The 21,635-nt window shown below is 42.3% G+C and overlaps 1 protein-coding gene across 4 annotated transcripts in view; it reads left to right on the plus strand.

Moving 5' to 3' along the window:
- Positions 1 to 21,635, plus strand: part of LOC122567951 (nephrin-like) — a 99,266-nt gene that overhangs the window by 71,682 nt on the left and 5,949 nt on the right. For all 4 annotated transcript variants that reach the window (XR_006316930.1, XM_043727137.1, XM_043727138.1 and 1 more), the window contains exon 9: positions 17,130 to 17,260. Coding sequence is in view for 3 of the 4 variants with exons in the window: in XM_043727137.1 (XP_043583072.1) it covers positions 17,130 to 17,260 (131 nt within the window). In the remaining variant the exon portion in view is untranslated. The remainder of the gene's footprint in view (positions 1 to 17,129; positions 17,261 to 21,635) is intronic.

Below are 21,635 nucleotides of genomic sequence, written 5' to 3' on the forward strand. Positions count from 1 at the left end.
GAGAATGGGTCAATGGCATCGTTTGTGTCACGTGGTTAACGATCTGTTCGGTCACGCGAAAACCGTCGTCCCGAGTGGAATGCGAGGCATAGCGCGTGTTCATTTGCCGGAAAGCTATTTCCTGCCTTCCATTACCGGACGATGCTGTATCGCATATTTGTGTCCGTACGGAAGCGCGGGTACACGTGCACTCTCATGCACGCGAGCAATCGAATCTCCAACGCGATCGCGCCTCCGTACCACGGTAAACCTTGTGCATGCTACTATGCAAAGTACATATATACAAAACGCATATGCGTACACGCGACGAGAAATGTAAAGGCTTGCGCATAAAACGGATACCTACGTCAATATCCACTGTTTGTCTATTGATACGCGTTTCGGCAACGCGGTCAGTCCGCCACTACTCTGTCGCTCGTAGATCACCAGGGTCTTCGGAAATTCGCAACTTGAAGGGAAATTTGAGGAATATGGAGTAAAAAATTGTTGGGCTAACATTGTCCGGTTAATTTATCCGATACGTTCTGACGGCGTACGAATTGTTTTTAATTCCAGTTGCTTTTAGTTTTTGTTGTTTTTAGCTTCCAAACCGATTATTCCGTTTGTATAAGTTTACGCAATTTCACGGCAGCCGAACCGTGCACGATACAACGTTCCCTCGATCGATCGTTTCCATCTGTAAAAAGAGACTCCATCGCAACACGATCTCGTCGCGATCAGACGAAAAAATAAGCAAGTAAGAGGAAAATGACTTCCCGCTGGTCAATTACGAGGCGATAGCAGCGGCCTCTGTTAGTCCATTGTACCAGAAATTATTGCGCGCGATAAACGTTCGCCATTGATTTTACTTGCCAAAACTAATTACAATCTCACGGTTACATGCTTACGTAGATACTCGGTTATCTCTGCATATCGTTCTATCCTATGCCATTTCTCTTCTGTCCCTGTCCCGCACGTTATTTTTCTTCCTTTTTTCAAATGTTTTGTTAAACACCCGCTAGCCGCATTGGTCGTTGTAAAAACAATAAAACTCGTTATAAATAGTTATAATTGGCAAGTTGACGATTTAGAAAACGACTGGAACCAGTAACGAGTTCGACTAAACAACGTCGTATGGAATCTCGCAAACTAATAATAATTTTCGTTTCCCGTAGTAAACACGCTGTAGATGCAACGCTACTCACCAATTATGTCGCTCCTACCGACGCAAAATAGACAAAGTTTTGAAACGCGTCTCTCGGAAATTGTGAACTCGGGTCAACAACGCGACCCGTCTAGAGTGACAGAACCAACGTAGCACAGAGACGAGATATAAGCCATGTTGCATCTAATTAATATCTACGGCATAACTGCGTGACAAACCGAAACAAGAAACGGACGTTTGAATGCGTACTCCGAAAGGACATTCCTTGTCTTTGTTTATTGCGTCCTACTCGCTGCTTTGCCCTCTGTGTACGATATATTGTTAAAATACATCAAACAGAGAAACTTGTCTTTCGCATATATTTTGTTCACTCGTGCTCGAAGAACGTGCATTGTAGTCGCAGGGGAGCTTCGCAAAAATAGAGCTACGTTGCTATACGAACGAGTGTAGATTCAAAATTAATATTGTAAAGTTTAAAGTGCCTAGGCGCAGCAGGCCATCGCTAGTCAGCAACCTTATCGCTTTGCACTAAATGTACACTAAACCTATTATCGTAATAGAACATTGTTCGCTATGTTGCGTCTGCCACTTCGCTTTCGTTAACTTTATTATATCGGTGAACTTTGACAAAAGAGAGGGTCGAAGGTAAAATTAGTCTGCCCGAAGCAAACTTAAATATTTCGGGAAAAAGCAAACGAGTTTCTCGATAGAACTTCCCCTCTGACTGAAATACGATAGCATTCGATGACGAAATCAAACGTCTGACTATGGAAGGCAACATTTCGTTGAAAGCTCGATATGTATCTACGGCAGAGAAAGCACATAGTTTGTTATTCCGTTATATAACGCGATAAGTTCGTCGGAGTGTGCTTAACGACGCGACGTCCTACAACTTTGATTGGCTACGCAGACTTTGACGGTCGACAACTTTCGGTTTGCCGCCAATACCAAAGCTGCGTGTTGTTCAAACAAAGAGAGAGAAAGGGGGAGAGAGAGAGAGTGGTTCTGTGAGTGTTCCTTCCATAACTCGCGTATGCGACTATGTATATATATCGCGGGAATCAAGAATGAAATACGCGTCTGTGTTAGCGTTTATTCCAGTCGCCGTTATCCTGTTCGTTAGAGTTTCCCCTTGTTGACGACGCAATAATAAACCTTCCTGTCGAAGGAATTTGCTAACTGGACATTGGTATACGCCAAACGGCAAACAGTTATGGGGACACGACACAACAGCCACCGAATATGTATGTGTACGTCGTCGAAGAGAGTTTCATCAAAGCGAATCGAATATGTGCTTTCTTCTTCGGCGGTAGTTTATGGAAAAACTTAAGAGATTATTATCAAGCTCGTGTTCCAGCCGCGTATCTAACAAATTTATCAAAAAGCTTCGTGCAAAGATGAAAGATCATTGCGTTGAAAATATACAAAGATATTTCTTCAACGTCATCTTAGTATGGAAATTATAAAATCGCCAGCCCACTTTCTATCTGACTATCGCAACACGACGTTCTTGTCTTGTAAGAATGAAACATCCAGCTACCTTTCGGGAAAATCGTTCCATGATCTGACTGATCCAACCGAGTTTATCATCTTTCGCGATATCGTGCACATCTCACGGATACAGCGGAAATGAGAAACAAGATTTTCTCGACCAGTTTTCGTCGCCCCGTCGAACCGGTTCATTTCCTGCGTTTGCAAGTCCTTTAATCATTTAATGCATCCTCTCTCTTTCTTTTTTTCTTTCTCCCATTTTTTACACGCAACACGTTTGCACAAATGTTACTAGCCGATTAACCGAGGCTTTACATTTCGATGTAAAATCTGAAACATCAAAAGATGTTAATTATTAACGTGTCCATCAAAGAACGCTGGTACAGCCAAACGTTCGTTTCGAATTACGAATGTTTCGAAACAAGAAAACAAAAAACTATCTACATTGCGTAACGAAATTTACGGAGTACAACGTTCCCGTTATTATCATCGTCATTATTAATAATTATTCGACACGGCAGCCAATGTATCATCATTGTTTCGAATTAAGCTCGGCTTAAATATATCGTCCATCACGCGAAGACGATTTACAAACGATAACTAGCGGGAGTTTAATTCTACTTTAAATATTAATCTTCATAGACGACCTCTATTATTGATCATACATAGAAGCTCGGGAAATGAGGAATGAATTTTCCAACCCGGCATTCTTTATCTCTATCTCTACGTTGTATTTCGTTCGCGTTACAGAAGATTCTCTCTTTTCTAACGATCGACTGGAGAACCAGCGAGCGAAATACAAGCATCGGTAAAATTATGAAACAAACGAAACGGAAAGTACGTTGAAACGAAGATGGTAAAATATACTCTTATCGATTGTATTTTTTAACGCCTCTCGCTTCACCAAGGATTTTTAATTCCATTTTATAATTATCTGATTCCTACGTACCACGTCGTGTTCAATGCTTTGGATCTTTTCTTCTTGCATCCCGTTCTTCGTCCATTTCTCGAGATCCTTATCACCTTTCGTTATTCAGATTTAGCAACTTGCGAATATTCTCCACGATAAATCTGCCTATACAGCTTTTACAGAAATAGCAATGTACATAAAATACATTACTAGAAGGTATTTCAGGCGAACAGCGATATTCGTGAACGATAACGAAATGGGGGTTGCGTAATAAAGGTTCGTTCACTGCTGTCCATCGTGTGTCGTAGAAAATTAAATATCTACCAAACGATGAAAAGATACAATTTATGCAAAAATGCAGCAATTAGCGCAATGGATATAACGTGTTTCGTCAAAAGATGTCTTTTACTCTTTGCGATACATTATTCTCGGTCGGCAACCATTTCGAATATTAAACAGAAAAAATTCGTACACGATGTGAACACGGAGTAGTTGAAAAAGTGATCGACGAATAAGCAAAAAGTTCGAGATGGGATCACGTCCAGTCGCAATCCGATCTTTCGATTCTTTTTAGTTGTGGGACGCATCGGCTGATATCCAAATATCTGCTTTGCATATTTTTCTATCGACTCGGCCTCCGATAGAAATTTCCCAACAATGAATACCATCTCTGGCAGTGGAATCTCGAGAATGGAGACTACAAACGTATCGCGATACCTCGCATGTTTGCCGCGTTTTGGGTGTATGTAGAAAGAGCATATTTTTTTACGAAACATAGTGTGTCGCATACTTAATTTCGTTCCTCGCAACTATTAACGTTCGTCCGGCAAAAAGGTTCTATGCAGGCGTTCGCTTAAATAAGTCGAGCGCGGCGCCTCAATTTCCACGATTTTTACGCTGTCGTAAGAGGCAAATACAACGTCTAACATTAGCAGCTTTTACGCTTAAAATGAAAACTGCCTCGTACCTAGTGAATTTTTAATTCCACGATAAACATAATCTCGCAACTGGTTTAAAAGTCAGCGTTATCTGCGCGTTATATTCACGTTCCTTGACCGAAGCAGCAATTTCCAGCCGCGTGTCCAGGATCCCCGAATCCCCGCCGATTGTCAACCGGCCAAAGGCTATCCGAAAGTGTCGTCCCGCTTGAAAAGTAATTTCTGGCTGAGCCGGTCGGATATATTTCGGGTGTCGCGCGAAACCGTAAAAATTTAATGCTCGTCTAGCTTGAAATCCGTGAAAAAGAACTGTCGCTGTCACAAGCCATTCCATTAAAACGAGAATAGTTGATACCGATGAATTTGAAAGCCGAAAACAAACACAAGAGAACACGAGAAGCAATCTCGACAACACGCGAGATTTCGGCCATGCGAATGAAAAATCCGATGCGACCGGTTGACGAGAAGCAGCGATTGTCAATGTCTAATTCAGCTGATAAACTACCGTGGCAAGAACACGACCGGACGGTAGTCGGCCCAAGCTATCGTTATATTCCTCTAATCGAGGAATGCAAATTCAGGAAAACTAGCTTGATAATCCCATAGTACGGTTACGATGACGCGACCGCGGTCTCGCGAAAATATTGCCCCGAAATTCGAACCGATCGCTACGGTCGCTCATCAATCACGTTTATCACGATCTCGCTCCGATTTTTCTCTCCCCTGGGCGGTTTTTCATTCCTTCTTGTCAACGCCACGTCGAACAAATACCGGCCGACAAGAAATCAATAAGCGGACAAACGACAAGAGGACGAGCAATAATATATTCGAAATGAAAACCTCAAACGAGAAACATTCGATCAACGAATTTTAGAGGCAAACTCGACGTACGACTTTTCGCTGCATCACGATCGACCAGACGTCGATGTAGCGAGGCTCGTGGTTAAACGCGGCACCAAATCAAACTTCGGCTACGTGATCTTTTCTTTTATCGTTTCATTAGCGTGTTGTCCGAGTATTAGGTCATAGTCGGGTCATCGGTCATAGATACAGTATTTAAGTATTTAACACACTCTTTATACTCTTTATACTTTTAAGCATATAACGCGTTCCGGTCCAACTTTAATCTAAAACATATAAGAAAAATTGATACGATACCGATTATTAATCTGTTCTCGAATGAAATGCTATTTGCATTGTGCTTATCAGCTAACCTATCATTTGCTCTAGACTGACGCAAATAAATTGAATTAAACGCGATCGAACGAAACCTCATTTAATCGACTGGTACGTAGAAAAGAGAATTCACTGACCTCGCTTTAACCGGTCAGTTTCTGTATGAAAAAGTATTTTCGATGACCGCTTTAATAATCATCCAAACGAATTACGGTTCGATTATCTCGAAATGAACAAAGCGTTAGCCAACGATTCACGATCGATCGGATTCTCTAATTCCGCGATTCAACCAAACAGAATTACGGCTCGCGGAACGAGCGACTAAAGTTTATTGTAAAAGATGTGCAAATTCGGTCGGAATCGTGCGCGTAAATACCGAGGTCGGCCATTTAGCCGAACGAAACGACGCAACGCGACGATTCGAATAGAGAGCGTCCAATCGGGCAAGTCGTAAGCAAACGTGACTCGTACCGGCATGCTACGCCGAATCCAACACAAACGTCCAACCTTCCAATTCCAATCCGAGAATCGACAACAAATCCAACCTTTTTTTTCAACTGCTGGGCTTTCTTCGTTCGAACATTTCGCCGAGATGAGAATGAAAAAAACGAAATGAACGATCTGTCGTCGCTCGAGAATGCGCGATAAAATTTCTTTGACATTTGCCCAGCCCAAGAAGTGTGTACGTACGACGAGTCGTCGAGCGATTTCGACGATGAATTTGAGAATCGTGAAACAAGGCATCGATTGGAAAAGGGGAACTCCTGTAGATTCCTTTAATTTAATCAATTTCAACTCGGAATCGTGAAAAACCGAACGAGATAGAAAGTAAGAGCTCAAGGAGAAACGGTGGTGCGCCAAACGAAGGTGGCATTTTCTCTTAGGAAGACAGAGATTCCATCCGATCTTTATCGTTCTCTGCTGGTAACTTGCGTGTCGAAATGCCGGCTGCCACTACTCCAGCTGTCACGACTGCTAAATTGCGCGCGACGGTTAGCAACAACGATATAACGCGGTTATAAAATCAGGCGAGTGATGTCTAAAAGAGATGATTGACGAGTGAATCGACAGAAACGCGAAAAGGCGAATATCGAACGAGATAGAAAATTACTGCGATTCTGGTGTATTATGGTACCGATCGGCGCCGCTATTCGATACTTCAATCTGAAATCTGTTGACTGCTACGACTGCTAAATATTATACATTACATTACTCGTTGATTTACGTGAAGAAACTGGCCAGGCGATAATCATCGTGTGGAAGTGAAGGTGCGAAAGGGAATATAATCTTCGGTGTTTCTCATGATGCGGCAGTGTGTTGAATTCCAAAGATAATTTAAAGTATTCCTGATAAATATTTAACTCGACGCGGCACACCGAGCCATTTCGTTTCAAGTACGATTATCGCTAAAAACTCAAGCTAAAGTGTCTTCTAAAGGCGAAATTATGCGAGCGAGAACCATGCGTCTAGATTCTTAAGCTAAAACGTACAATTTCCCGTTTCCCTGAACAAAGCCCTTCTGCCGTTTTATACATTTACATAAAGCAAGCACATATATACTACGAACGAGTCCTAGTATACTTTATCAAATTTTTTGAATCGAATTACTGAAACTACAGCTGCCATGACCAAACAAATCTTAACAAGTGCAATACGAGTTCGCAGTATTACATATGGGATTCGCGAATTCAGAATTAACCAGCGAGGATAAATAGCGATGTAAGACCGTTTGAACCTAAACGACTTCGGATTGCGAGGATAGAGATTCAACGATTCAAGCAGTTGAGGGCAATGAATAACGCTATAAATAATCTTAAATAGGAACGGCAAATCCGCCACGATTTTCCTTGATTCAAGAGATCTGTAATAGCAAGGACATAATTGGATATAATCGTGGTCAGTAACAGGCATACTCAAACTCAACTTATAAGCCGCAGACCTAGTAAATCCATGCTGCACCCTCTCAACGAGCTGTTTGTATTTTAACTGGTTGGCGAGTGATTTCGTCGATTGAATATTCGGGCTACGTTGCTTTCGATCACGGAAGAACGGTGAATTCACCTTGGAGAGATATCTGCTAATCACGGAGTAATCTTGGAACCGTCTGTCGCGTGGATGTGCGGTCAATATGCGTTACTAAACGTCGGGAGGTAAACAACGCATGTTGCAGAGTGTACTCGAGCGCATCTCAGCATTTCCATACATATGCATGCGAATACGAGTATGCGCGCGTGTCCCTTGCATCGATGTACATACGCGGACGTCCACAGAGCAGGCAAGTAGCAGTGATGAATGAGGAAACGGAGCTGCTAGTCGGAGGGAGCAGCCATGCCGCTGACTATAGAGGGTTTCCGAACTCGCAAGGAGCTTCAGAGGTATAGCTGACACGCGTCTCTTGAAATATATTACGACAGCCAAGCTGGGCGGTGGTTGTCAGCCACGACAAATTCCTTCGACATTCCTTGCTCCTTCCATTGGTACTTACCCCCTTCTCGGGTGACCGTTCTTTTCCAAGTACTCCCTCTTTCACCAGACTCCTTCCATTTTCTGTAAGAGATTAACCCAACGATCTGGACAGGAGTTATTGTGTTTCGGATTCAACGCCGGCAACGAGCTGCTTCGTGCAGTTGAAAATATACCTACTGTTAAGTATTTCACTTAGAAAACTAAGATCTTCCTCCGGGAATTCCGGCGATTTCGTGTATAAAGTTCTTTACTTATCATCCTGTTTATTCTTCTAGCTTGCTAGCTTCTTGCTCTTCTTTCGACGCGTTAAATAGAATTAAACTTGAAGGTATTAGATATACGACAAATACGACGAACGGAGGAGAAAACAGTAGATTTGCAACAGCTCGTTCAATCGGCGCGTCCCGACGAAGGATGCATCCATCGACGAGATTTAAATGGACACAGAATAATTGTTTCAACCCGAGAAAATAGAATATTGCTCCCTACTTCTCCATCCTATCTTGGAGTATCGGGAAAAAGAAGATCGATTCTGGAGCTGATTCCACTGATCTTGAAATTTTATTTTGAAACACGTTAAACTATATGTAACTCGTGCTTAGTACTATCCACGAATAAACAATCTCTAGCTCGAATAGCTGTACAACAAACATAACGTTGCTGATACACGTACTTATCCACGAAGGTGTATTTCCCCTTTGAGGTACGAAATTGGAACGGACAAGACATTCTAGCGATGACAACGCGTGGAAATACGGCTCGTTAAAAGCATTGTCAGCATAATTAATGTACAGCGCATGATTTGATGCGACTTGCGCACAGAAACGACGATTATTAGCGATCTAATGCGTAATATTCGATTGTCGTGACTACTACTAGAATGTAAATGTTTTAGTGTTAGTGTAGGTGCTCGTTACGCGTAGTTCGTACCCCCGTAAATCAATAGCCTCGATATCGTTAAAAGCGATGACGCGTGTACGAAGCGGCCACATTTTTAATTTGCGATAAAAAATGACAAACGAGATCAGCTCGCTTTAGGAAAAGATAAACGATTACAGCAGAAAAACGTGCAAAAAGATCACACGCCAAATATATTGGCAAAAATATAGGATTATGAGCAACGACGATCCTCCTGTTGCTTGAAAAATATCGAAACTTTGAATAAAAATCGGAAGATGCGGAAACTTTACGATACCTCTTGTATCTACTCAAAAGCGAAATCTCTAAGATTACAGAAAAATATAAACAGACGTTTCATAAATTATTATACGTACATCTAAATTGCATGCAGTTTCATCCTGCAGATATTTATTTTCATTGCACGTTTATTACATATCCGTATTTCCTTGCATTTTTGATAAAATTCTATTCTCAAAAGCTTGAAACGAATACCCTGTGAAATCTCATTCGTGCAATGGTACATACAATTTTCAAAAAATTTCGCAAAAATTGAGGAGCATATATTAAGTGCGATACTGGAGACCGAAATGCTATATCCGTGTCTATATCTCACAGCTTCTCCGTGGCTTCTTTCTCAGCTCGCATGTTAATTGCCTTAATTACTTGAGGGAGACTGCATTCTCTCTCGAGAAACTATAACGAATTCCGGGAAAACTCTTATGAATATTTACGAATAGTTTATTTGTGGACTGAATTTCGATCTTCTGCTAACGCCCGAATCAACTACTCTCCGGTTCTTCCTTTCTATTTCTGTCCGCCTCTCTCTGTCCCTCTTTCTCTGTCCCTTACGATATGTGTACCTCGAGCAAGATCTTTAAAGTTCTATTCGTTATTGGTCGTGTAGCCGATTTACATACTTGGAAATTCGTCGTTGAAAGTTTACGAGTGGATAACGATCTTATTCAACGGTTAGAAGTGAATGTATGGCAACTTCGGAGATCGTTTTCAGCGTGACGTTCTGCGCCGAACTTGCGAGGATTGGTAATAAAAAAACATGGAGAGAATGAAACCTCGAAGAACTACCGGAAAGTCTGACAATTCCGACAGACGAAATCGGTCGATAAATTCGGTGAACGATGGATTATTCGATACAGCCAGTTCAACGAATATCCAGAGAGACAAAAGTCTATTTTACGATCGATGGAAAGTAAAGGAAACGCTAAAAAATATCGCGATAGAGCTATCATGGAGATCGCATGTGACAAATTCAATCATCTTATACGTAGATGTGTCTCGTACGTTTGAACTGGTCTTTCAAAATGCAAACCCGAGAATTCGATTTACGATTTCATCGTAGCCCAATATTTTTCATAAATAAACAATAAAACCTCACTGTATGGAAGTTCCCTCTGACGATTTTTCATTGTCTTCCGATTCATTCGTCCTAATAAATCTTCCGATTGAGAATTGTAAAGCCACCAGCGTACACCATGGTAAATATCCCGATACTCTGTCGATTACGACTACAATACAATGGAACGTTAGCTCTGAATATCCCTGCCACGAACTTGGCTTGGTGGTCTCTTGGTTTTGTTTATAGTTGTTGCACCATGACGGTATAACTGTGCGCCACTTTTGTTCACACACAGTCAGCAACGTCATTACGAATGCTTTTACGGAAATGCGTAAAATCGATCGACACGAGCTTCCCATATCCTCGGTCGTCCACCTCACCCCTTCTTTGTCTACACGCTTTATCACGTTCCGCCATTCACTTCCATCATCGAATGACGATCCTGTTGCCAGCCGCAAAGCGAAACAACCGTCCCTGCTTTGACGTTGATCGAATTATTTACTCAACATGTTTTCAAGGTACTCTTCACGCTGGTTTCTCCGCTCCATTCCGTTCACGGATTCTTTGCATCCAACGAAATGGGAAAAGACCGAAGGCATATGCGTAAAGCAGCTTTCCCAACAATTGGGCGGTTTCAAGGAAAAGACCAAAGAACGGATGAAAACTCATCGAGAACAGTCGAGAGATCGAAATAACAGCACGGAAATTTAATAAACTGCAAATGACAGTGTATCTCGCGACAAGTAAAAAACACGTCTGACTGTCCGCACTTGAATAGGAGAGAAATTTGACAGGTGCTACAGTACCGGAAGTTCTCCTGTCGGGAAGTAACTTTACGGGACTTTCACGAGGCATCCGATGTAGCGTTTTACAAGCAATAAGAACGACTAGGTAGCTTTTAGGCTTGATACTACGATCTCAAGATGACTTCTTGATGTCTCTGCTCGTATCGCTCCTAAGTACCGTCCAAAGTGGTAAGTTTATTTTAGCTCAAGAATCTCTGCTGTCTAGTAGTGAGAGCAAGAGTTAGAGGCTACCGCAAAACGTATGCTATAAAAACTACAAATTTTCTACCTTCTTCATGCTCGTACAACTTGGTAAATTCCCCATTATCTGCTGACTAGATAATCCTGCGCGTGAATAATCGTTTCTAGAATCCGCTTTATTTAGCAACTGATTAAGAAGAAACGCGATAAATCGAGCGCGTAAGTTGTGCAGAAATATCGATAATGGTGTAGACACAAATTAGAATTTAACAACAGCTACGTTGCCAGTAAGTTGTCCGAGGATCTTAGAAACACGTTTACGTCGGTACTGCTTTTCCATCGTGATTAATTAATTAATTAATGCACAGTTCGTAAACGATATCTGTCGAATCGTTATCTGCACCAACGCGGCTCGCTGGAAATCTGCTACCTGGTTTGGCAATTTTGCGGTCCGAGCTTGCTCGTGCTTCGACTTCGTAGTATCGATATTGCGGTCGAGTGGCCAATTTACGAATACCTACGAATCTAGTGATTTACGACCGATAGTAGCGAGGGCCGAAGCAGTAACCCAAACCAACGTAACTCGTCCAGATAATCCAACCTGCCGGACAAGAACTTACAGGGAGTGCTCAACTTTCGATGAACAAAAAGAAAACGGATTTAACAAGATCATTGCGATTCACCGGCTGGAATTTACTCTTATATCCAATCATAACGATCCACCAAAGGCAAACAGGAAAATTAACTACATTCTCCCGGGTATTATATGTATAATTCAAATCCAATACGTCTTCGGCCTTTGAAATATAACTTGGAAAAATATTACCTGATCGTCGTTCGTTAACGTATTTGCTTACACGATTTACTCGCTTCATCTCTTGTTCGAAAGTTACCCGATCATTCGTTCCAGCTTGCTTCTATCGTAACTTGTTACTTCTATAACAGGGAACGTTAATTAGCTTCGTCGAGGAGCAAGCTTCGTTACAATCTGAACGAAACTATAAATACAATCTTTTCCTCTACAGCTCCATATTTGAATCTTTGAAATTCGGAATTCTTGAATTTACAAGTTTCGAATTTTCGATCGTGTCAATTGCAAATTTAAAAAGTGTTGAATTCACGGTTGAAACGTAATCACTTCAGCCGGTAACTGTACCGTAAAAGAAGAAATGTTGAAACCCCACGTTGACGTCGTCGAGGACGAGAATGCCGACTAGGAACGATAAATCGTGGCATTGTCTCCGTACGTTGAAAAGCCATTATCGAATCCCATTATTCGCACAGCTAAATGGCTTCGTTTCGGATCGTCCCGCTATCTGACGATTCGATACCTGCAAAATACCGCCGAGGAAATTTCGCGTTCCCTGAATCGTTAAGCTTCGCCGTTCACCCCGATCGACCAAACTCTAAATTCCGACTCTGTCAATTTCACGATATCGGCGGACATTAACGGCCTGCGTTCCTAGTGCAACCGAGATTCGAAATTTAATTAAAATTCATAGTATCGTTGCCGAGAACAGCAATATTTTCATTTTACAATCTTCTCAAATGAAAAAGCGCGATTCACGCTGCTTTTATTTCTCCCAATGACTGTTCAAGGTGGAGACAATCTCTACGTCACGTGGATGCGTGTAGTCGAATCGAATTTCGTTAAAGAATTCCACTTAATTCGAGAATTCTAAAAACGTTACTAATTCGACAGGCGTGGCACGGTGCTTGCGTAACTAATACACGTTCCTAGACTAATTCCGCACGTATTGTAAAGTTTCAAAAGTTTCATAGGAGGTTCTGTGCGTGCCATGACCGATGAGATGACTGATGGCTCTGCCGTAACGAGTCACGAAACGTCAACAGGGAACGGGACATCATTTTGGATAGAAAAAGTAACGAGCGTAATGACCGATGCTTCGCGTCTATGTGCATATACGCAACTTCATTTATAATCCAAAACTCCGCGTTAATACTTTGATGAAACAACATCTTTTTAAAATCGGTGCATAAACTATGGTGCAATTTTCCACGAATCTCAAGTTAGAAATTTACGGCTGAGACGGTCAGGAGACGACCCAATTAACCAAGACAACTACATGGATTACGTTGGTTTTTATGTACCGTACCGTAATGACGCGTTCCAAAAGCACTGGAGCCGTTAAAGCACGGCTTTAAAACCCATGCTTACATTGCACGCGAGTATCTTCTTCAACGCGTTGCATTTTGTTCGTGTACGTTACTCTCTATTCACCGTTCCACCAGGTGGATTTTAATCGAATGTTGTTTAATTAATGCAGGAAGTCAAGTTGAACAGATGCGAACAAATACACGTTTCAAGAAAACTCACCGATGAAATCTTCTCGTTTGGCAGTCCGATTCAACTTGATACTTTCTGCCGATGACCTGCGATCCTTTCACTCGTCGACACTCGGCCGACACGTAATCTTCCCCTGCGGGATAGAGTCTTAAGGAAATTCTTCTTTCTTTACGATTCGATTCGACCCGATTCGAACCATTGAAACATTTTCCGTTTTCTTAAGATCATTTCGACGCAAAAAAATTCAATACCGCGCCTCGTTCTAATCGATCCGTAACCATCTAGGCTTCGACGCGATATTACAATTTTTTCTTTTTTCATCAAACGAAAACGAAAGAACCGTACCGTACAAAATTACACTCGTCGTTATCGGTGAAATATCAGCAATTTCGTCGGCGGCTGGTTTCCACACGTTTTCCGAGGATCAGGAAAGGATCCCTTGGATCTGCAGGACACGTAGTCTCGGTCTAGCTTTCAGGGCCACGTATTCATTGCCGATCGGATAACGCGTGTTCCATCGAGCAGACTTTTCGAAAATTTCACAAAGCACACTAAGGCGCCAATATCAATCAGATTCATCGCGTGATGAGACAACCGAGCAACCAAGAGAATTCCGGTCGACGGTATCGAGCCCATCCATCGGCGAACGCTGCAGAATTCATATCGCGAAGTGACCTCTCGTACAGGCCGATAGTTCGAGACCAATCCGTGCCTGTCTGCCTGCGTCCTATCTCGCATTTTTGTTTTCTTCTTTCATCCGAGCGGTTGCTCCTTCTCATTTCTCGTTTCGTTATAGGTAAGGCAAGTGTAACGTGCGAAACGTTACTCACGACTCTCGACATTTAACAAAGGAAATAGAGGAAATGTAAATGCGTATGTACGTATAATATTCGCAATCGCAACAATTACAATACCCACGAAACTTTACAGAATAACTCGTCGCATCAACTGTTGTTAAACTTCTCCCTCCGAGAATTCGTCCAGGACGCTTCTTCGAGTCTCTCCCGATGACATTCGGCCCGTTGTTTATATTCGGGAGGCTAAAAGAGCAAAACTGTGTCAGCCACGAATACATGCATGGAACCACGGTGTATATCATTGACACGACGGAAACTTTGGATCAAACACACGCGGCGACCAGCAACTTTGTCTACATTTCGTCCGATACATCGATTTGTCTACGATATGAGTGATCTATCTCACTTCTTTGTAACGCGTTTACTACTCTCCGCGTTTCTTATGTCTCTTCTTTCCTTCTTCGTCTTTATTTCTCTCGCTGCGAAATCCTATTTCCCTCCAATTCCTCGCACATACTCTTTATCAGAACGTTTCGTCTGGCACCAGCTTTGATGAATCGAATCCAGCCAAGAGAAACCTTCGCAAACTCTGCAGGGTGTTAAGACGAATAATGACTACATTTCGAGTGCCAAGCTTGCCTCTGTGACAGCCGTTTGCAATAAACCATTGTCTTTACTTTCCCTCTCTCTCTCTCTCTCTCTCTCTTCTTTCGTTCTCTCTACCTCGCATCTTCAATATCTAGCCAATAAAAACGAGAGAAACGTAAAACGTGGCAAACTCTTGGCGTCGAAACTACGCGCATGCAGCAACTCGTAGAAAACCACATCTCTGTATTCTTTCGATTGCACGTTATAATCTCTTTACAATCGTAGCTTGGATTAAAATTAAACCTCCGAGAATAGATCGATCCTGTCATTACGTAGGATCAAACAAATAAATACGGGTATTAATTTCGAAAAGAGAATGACAAGCGGGAATAACGGATTTCAATTTTACGCCGTCAGTTTTCATAGTCTGCCGACAAAAATATGACGAAATATTTTTATCCGCAAAAATGCGCATAATCGCGGCTTATCGTGTCACCCGGAATAACCACGTTACATCTGTCTCGTATAAAATCAATGATATCGCAATAAAAATATAACTTTCGTTATTTGATTCTCTGTAAAATCCCAAGACTTCGTTATGCTCGAAAATATACAGTCGCAACGACATCCGTTAGCTTTTCGACAACGCTCGTTCACTCCAAGCAAGTAATTGAGAAGAGAGATAACAATTTCGGACTCCCTTCGTTTATTCTTTAATTGCGCGTGTCATCAAAGGACGGTCACTGTCGTAGAGTTGACTTTTTTGCGCTCACGTAAACGAACCCTGCTCAATGAATTTCCGTATGATACGTGTGCTTAATGAAAATTAACCCGAGACTGGCCTCGTAGTTCGTTTACGATAGAACCACGCGGGTTGAATTTGCGTAACAAGCAACGCATTACGTACACCTGGCTGTGTTTTTTACATTGTCCAACTATACCTACATATACGTACGTACGTTCGTAGCAGACAAAAATATTCTACGCGGTTATAAGAATAATTCGAACTATTAACTCTACCCCTGTGATCATTATGATTCGAGTTATAGTTGAGTGACAGCTCGTTCGGAGTAACCGCAGCCAAATAGGTGCATTTGTTTAATGGGTACACGACCGATTCTCTCCGGGACTGTAGAGACACGGAACAAGATTCGTGGAACCAAGATTAGCGTAAACTTTAAATGCGTGGTTGTGCACACGTCGTTCGTAGAGGATGTCAGAGTTATATGCATCTGCACGTATTCTGTGAATCTGAAATCGCGCTGCTGGAGCTGCGACACTGAAGTACATATTGTGTCTCGCCGTGTGTACGCGTAAGGTAAATGCATGCGAAACTATAGCTTCCTACAAGCGTGCCGATCTACGATTTATTACATGACCGAATTACTGATCACGTGAAAGATATAAGACGTCGTCGGTTGGTTGCATCTAGTCCCGTGGTTTCTTCCAATCGATATTAAACTTTCTCGTTGAACCGTTGGTAATCCTACAGAAAGAATAAAATATTCGCAAGATGCGCGTACATGAATTTTCGATAAATCATCGCCGAAGGAAGAAGATGAAAATGATCTTCTTTGATGTTTGCTACGTTCGTTACCATCGTACCCTCGATGTGCGCCCATCAACATGGTAGAACCGATTAAGCACAGTATCGATGCATGCAGAGAATCGTGAGTCACGCAAAGTTCAATAACGGTTTTCATCGAGCTGGGAACTACGCGCGATAAAACGTTTCCCGTAATTCGAGTGTGACGTTATTAACTACGCGGTAGTTTCGAGTTTCGATTCCGCTGCGGCGCGACTCGATGTTCACTTGGACGTATTTCGCGTGAACGAAAATGCAAATTTCATTAAACGAGTCCCGCTAATGCCCGAATATTATTGCACCGTGGCTTCGACGAACCCTTGATTCATAAATACCATAGCGACAGATGCGCGACAAACGTAGATTTTCAGTTGCCATGGTTGCGGTTGCGATCAATCCGCTCTCTTCTTTCTTTGCGATGATCTCGAAAACAGATAGCCGTTCCAATTTTCGTTTCACTCTAACGTTCACGTTCCTGTTTTTTAGTTGCCCCTGTCGTCGCTCTGAAGATGGGCTCCTCGTTGAATCCAAAGAACATCAAGGAAGGCGACGACGTTTACTTCGAGTGCAACGTTAGGGCGAATCCTAGAGCTTACAGATTGACATGGTTTCACGAGGTACGTCCAAACAATCGTTGTTTCTCGTTCTTGCGCTATTACATCCGCGTTATTCTCCTGAGAGGAAACCGAAAAAGCTAAGAAACTCGTGAACTTGACGACGGTCCTCAAAGACTTTTGTTGCTCGCTCGAGAACGTACACTTCGGGCTGCGTTGCCGTGCCAAAAATAAAAACAAAGAGTTGAGAAATATTGTAAGAAAGCTATTCGATGAATCGACACGGAAGTGAAATTAAACCGGTCGACACAAACTACTCTTCGCATTTGCTTTCTATGGTGTTGTCGTAAAAGGGCGATATGTATGCAAGAACGTAAAACAACGCAATCATTTTGTCGGACAATAAAGTCTGTAAAATCGAGAGAATCGTGGTATAACGGAAGGCGAAAGAATGACCCGACCTACAGTTCGAATAGATGTGTCGGATACGTTGTTGGTCCTAGTTTGCATACGGAGTGAAGCGTAAATTCGTAGCGACGCGACGCAACGTTACGTGTTAAAGCGTGTGTAAGTAACGCGTCGAGAGGAAACATGGCCGCAAGAAAGCGACGCGACGGCGCTTATGCGGCCTGGCCGTTCCTTTTCGTCTTGACTCGCGAAAAATATCCTGAAAAACTCGTGACTCGCACCTGGAAAGCTCGGGCGTTATCTCCGGTCACTCGAGGATCGTCGAGTTAAGCCTCTTAAGGGGGATTATGCTTTCCATCATTTTCTCTGCCGGGTCGGAGCTTTCCCAAGAGGTCGGCGAATCCTGGAAGCATCGTACTAAACCCCTCCCTTCCGACGACGGCATTTCGAGCTTGCGACGCCAGTTCCGGTGATCTCGCGCGAGCCTGTTTGCGTCGAACGTCGAGAACCACGCGGAATTAAACTAAATAGGAAAACTAACTGTGTCGGATCAACCAGTCACGCTAATCCTTGTCAAAGTCGACTGCACGATATTTCTCGGGTCGTTTTTTCTGCCGTTTCTCTGTTAAAGCAAAAGAAAGAGGAAGGAAACGAGAAGAAAGTTTCGCGATATCGCGATCCTGTTCCGCTCGTCTAAAGAACAATTTTTTATTTGAAGAAGTAAGTTAAAAGAATTCGTGACCAGTACGGAAACAAAAATTTCTTAAAAATATACCAAATATTCGTTTTACTCGCGTGTAATTTCGAAACATGACGATACTCGAAGTAATACGATTTCCTAATTTAACGTTACGCGTGCGATTCTCCCTTAATATTCTCGAACACTAATAGCAAGAATTACGATCGAATGAACTCGGATAATCGAAAGTTCGTGAAGTCGGATAACAGAGGGAAAAAGTTTTAATAATAGGACGTCTTTCCAAGGAATATGATTCAATGCTGGGTCGAAGAAGAAAGTAAGAGAAAAATTCGGTGAATAAGTAACAGAGTTTAAAAGTCTCGGGAAAGAGTTTTCGTCGGAGAAGAATACTCGCGAATGGCAATGATAATTTCAAACGTCTCGAAGCGTTCGGGCTCCGTATGTGCATTCGTGTGCACTCTGTCGAAATTATTGTAAATTTACGAGCTGCCGTTGTCACTTCCCGTCCATTCGGTAACCCTCCACCCTCGCACAGTCCGAAAACCAAACCAATAAATTGCCCACGAATCACCGAGCAGAACCGGTTTACCAATCCGTAAAAATGTTCGCGTAAAAACGTCCGTGCGATGAAAATTTCCCATCGAATGAACGACACGTATCTAGCATTGCCGCAAGTGTTATCAAAATTTCAGACTTTTCATCGAAATATTCGATGGACGCGACAAAAGCTTTTATCTGACGTCGAAAATACAAACACGGTTACAAGCTCTCGTTGGAATTAACGACGCCTCGAGTTTCCAACGTAAAGGTGTGAATCAACCACCTACATAAATACACCACGCTTCTGCGAACAACGTTCGCGATCTGCAATCGATTTACGCTCATCTTTTCAAGAGGAAATTGAGAAAGAAGAGAGACGCGAAACCCGGCTAGTTCGGATGTTGATCGGATGTGCGTGCTTCTCATTGTCAGTGATATGTTCAACGGCAGATCAGACCGAGCTGTGATGCGCGGCTGAAACTAAATCCGTCGGACGTGTTATACCAAGGCAAACCTTCCACCGATTTACCTATGCTACATTGCGGTGTGATGCTCGTATTATCGCAATGCTACGCGTTAAATGTCATTACGCGCACAATGTCACCGCACGTTACCGTGCTTGTTCCGCGATGACTTTTCATCGGTCGGTCGCAGTACCATCACGTCGTCAAACGAACGATAGCGACGTTTCTAGACTTTCCTGAAGCCACATTTTGAAAATAACGTTAACCATTGCTTTTTTATTTACTACGTTCACAGTATACGCGAGTTTCGCAGGTGTCAAACTCGACAATCATTTGACCGTGTTTCACGTATATATGTATGCGTGTATGTGTGTGTGTACAAATATGTAACTTTATAAAGTCGATCGGTATGCCGCGTATCCTCGCTGGATCTAAATAACAAGGGCGCGATATACGCGATTTTTTAAAATCATTTCCATGTTTCTTAAAGCCGAATTCTCTTGAATGGATTTGAAAAATTCCCATAGCATCGAAATCGATCGCGAACCCTTCATCGCGATATACGAATCTATATACGTAAATGTGTATCAAACGAAATAGTGTAAAATCCGATTGCTGTTTTAAATATTAGTACGTCGCAATTATCTTACCTTGACTAGATCTGGATCGATGGATTATCGTTGTACCGTGTTCCGTTTCCGAAGAAACATTCAGTGCATCTGTATGCATACGTCGCAAAATTCCTTAAGATTAGTAAAGGTATCATCGAGAAAGGAATCAAAGGATGAAGAAAGCTTGCTTATGCTTTATGCATAATCTGACAGATAAGAATACGGTAGGTAAGTTGGCCGGAAGACGCACGTGCCGAGATATTCCACGAGAATAGGAGTTATCGCTCTTGTCTACCGCTTTTCTGGCATCCGTTTGTAATGCAAGGAAGCAAATGTATTCCTTGCTTGCCACGAATACGTATTATTGTTCTGACATGAATGCGAATATTTAACATCTAATGCAGTCACGTTACGTTATATGAAAATACAGGAATTCGAGGTAAAATGAAGGCATGCCGTGAAGAAAGGAATTGTTTCGAATATGTACCCCGCAAACCAGCACGATACTTCTTTGCTTGTAAAGCAGCTTTACTATATTGTTTTTACGATGTTTCGACAAGGGATAAAAGGGAAACGTTACAAATATTGAAGATATATAAAGCGCGAGGTAGCATAAAACGTTGTGCGTTCGACGGTGCATACTCCGTTTCAATGCACAAACGCTTGTGATAACTGTTACGTGTAAAGGCATATTGCTTTCCAATTCAAGATAGTTTCGAGTTGTTCTTCCGCAAGTTCTTGCGTTGAAGGCGAGGCGTACAATTGGCACGTGCAAGTTTCCGCATATTCCTACGAAACCGAATGAAACCGGTACGTCGCTCGTCATATTACGTTTCTGACAACGTCACACCGTCTTGGTCTTCTATCTCTGCCAACATCGTCTCGCATTTTTATTTATTCTTCCAATCAAATCTTGAAAGTATGCTAATACGAAGATAAAGTCTCGGGTTACCCCAATTTTCTACGCGAATACGTTTCCACGCTGTTTGAACACATCCAAAGTTGTCTATCTAGTTGCCTTTTTATTCGCGTGAACTAAACACGATTAATGACGAGTTGCAATTCGGAACTTACAATTAGTTAAAACCGATAACAGGAACAAGCGTACACGCTGAATTAGTTTCGACGCTACTCGGATAGAGTATGTATTAATTCCAAGGTGATTTGCATGGAAACCTGTCAAATTTACAACCAGAGTTTACTACGCTTCGTCTCTCTCTCTCTCTCCCTTCTCCCTTTCCCTGCTGGAATGCCTTTGCTGGAATTTAGCAATGAGTAACAACGAGAAATACGATTTATCGGATACAGGAATTCAGAAAGTCTTTTCGCTAGGAACAGGAAAAATCAATCGAGTCGAACGAGCTATGGTTTCAGCGATGCTTCGTCGAAATATTCAAATAGTCTACTTGCCATGAGACATCCGTGGGTATATACAGCATATACATATAAAGTTCCCGAGGCAACAGGAATAATCGAGTTTCCGAAATTTCCACCCATCTACGGCCTCCATTTTGCGTGACACGCCTTGGGCCGCAATCTGTGTGCAAAGCCTTTGCCAGAAAGTTAAGGGGAAATTATAATATCGCGCGTGGCCATGTGTATATATGTGTGCATGTGTACGTGTGTATAAGTACGTTTGCATAAACGGAGATTCGAAGAAGAGCGGAGTACGAAGAGGTGCGAAAATCTGCCCACTAGTGGGTGTATACAAGAGC

This window comes from Bombus pyrosoma, linkage group LG5 (assembly GCF_014825855.1).
Source record: "Bombus pyrosoma isolate SC7728 linkage group LG5, ASM1482585v1, whole genome shotgun sequence".
In the NCBI taxonomy this organism is placed as follows: Eukaryota; Metazoa; Arthropoda; class Insecta; order Hymenoptera; family Apidae; genus Bombus; species Bombus pyrosoma.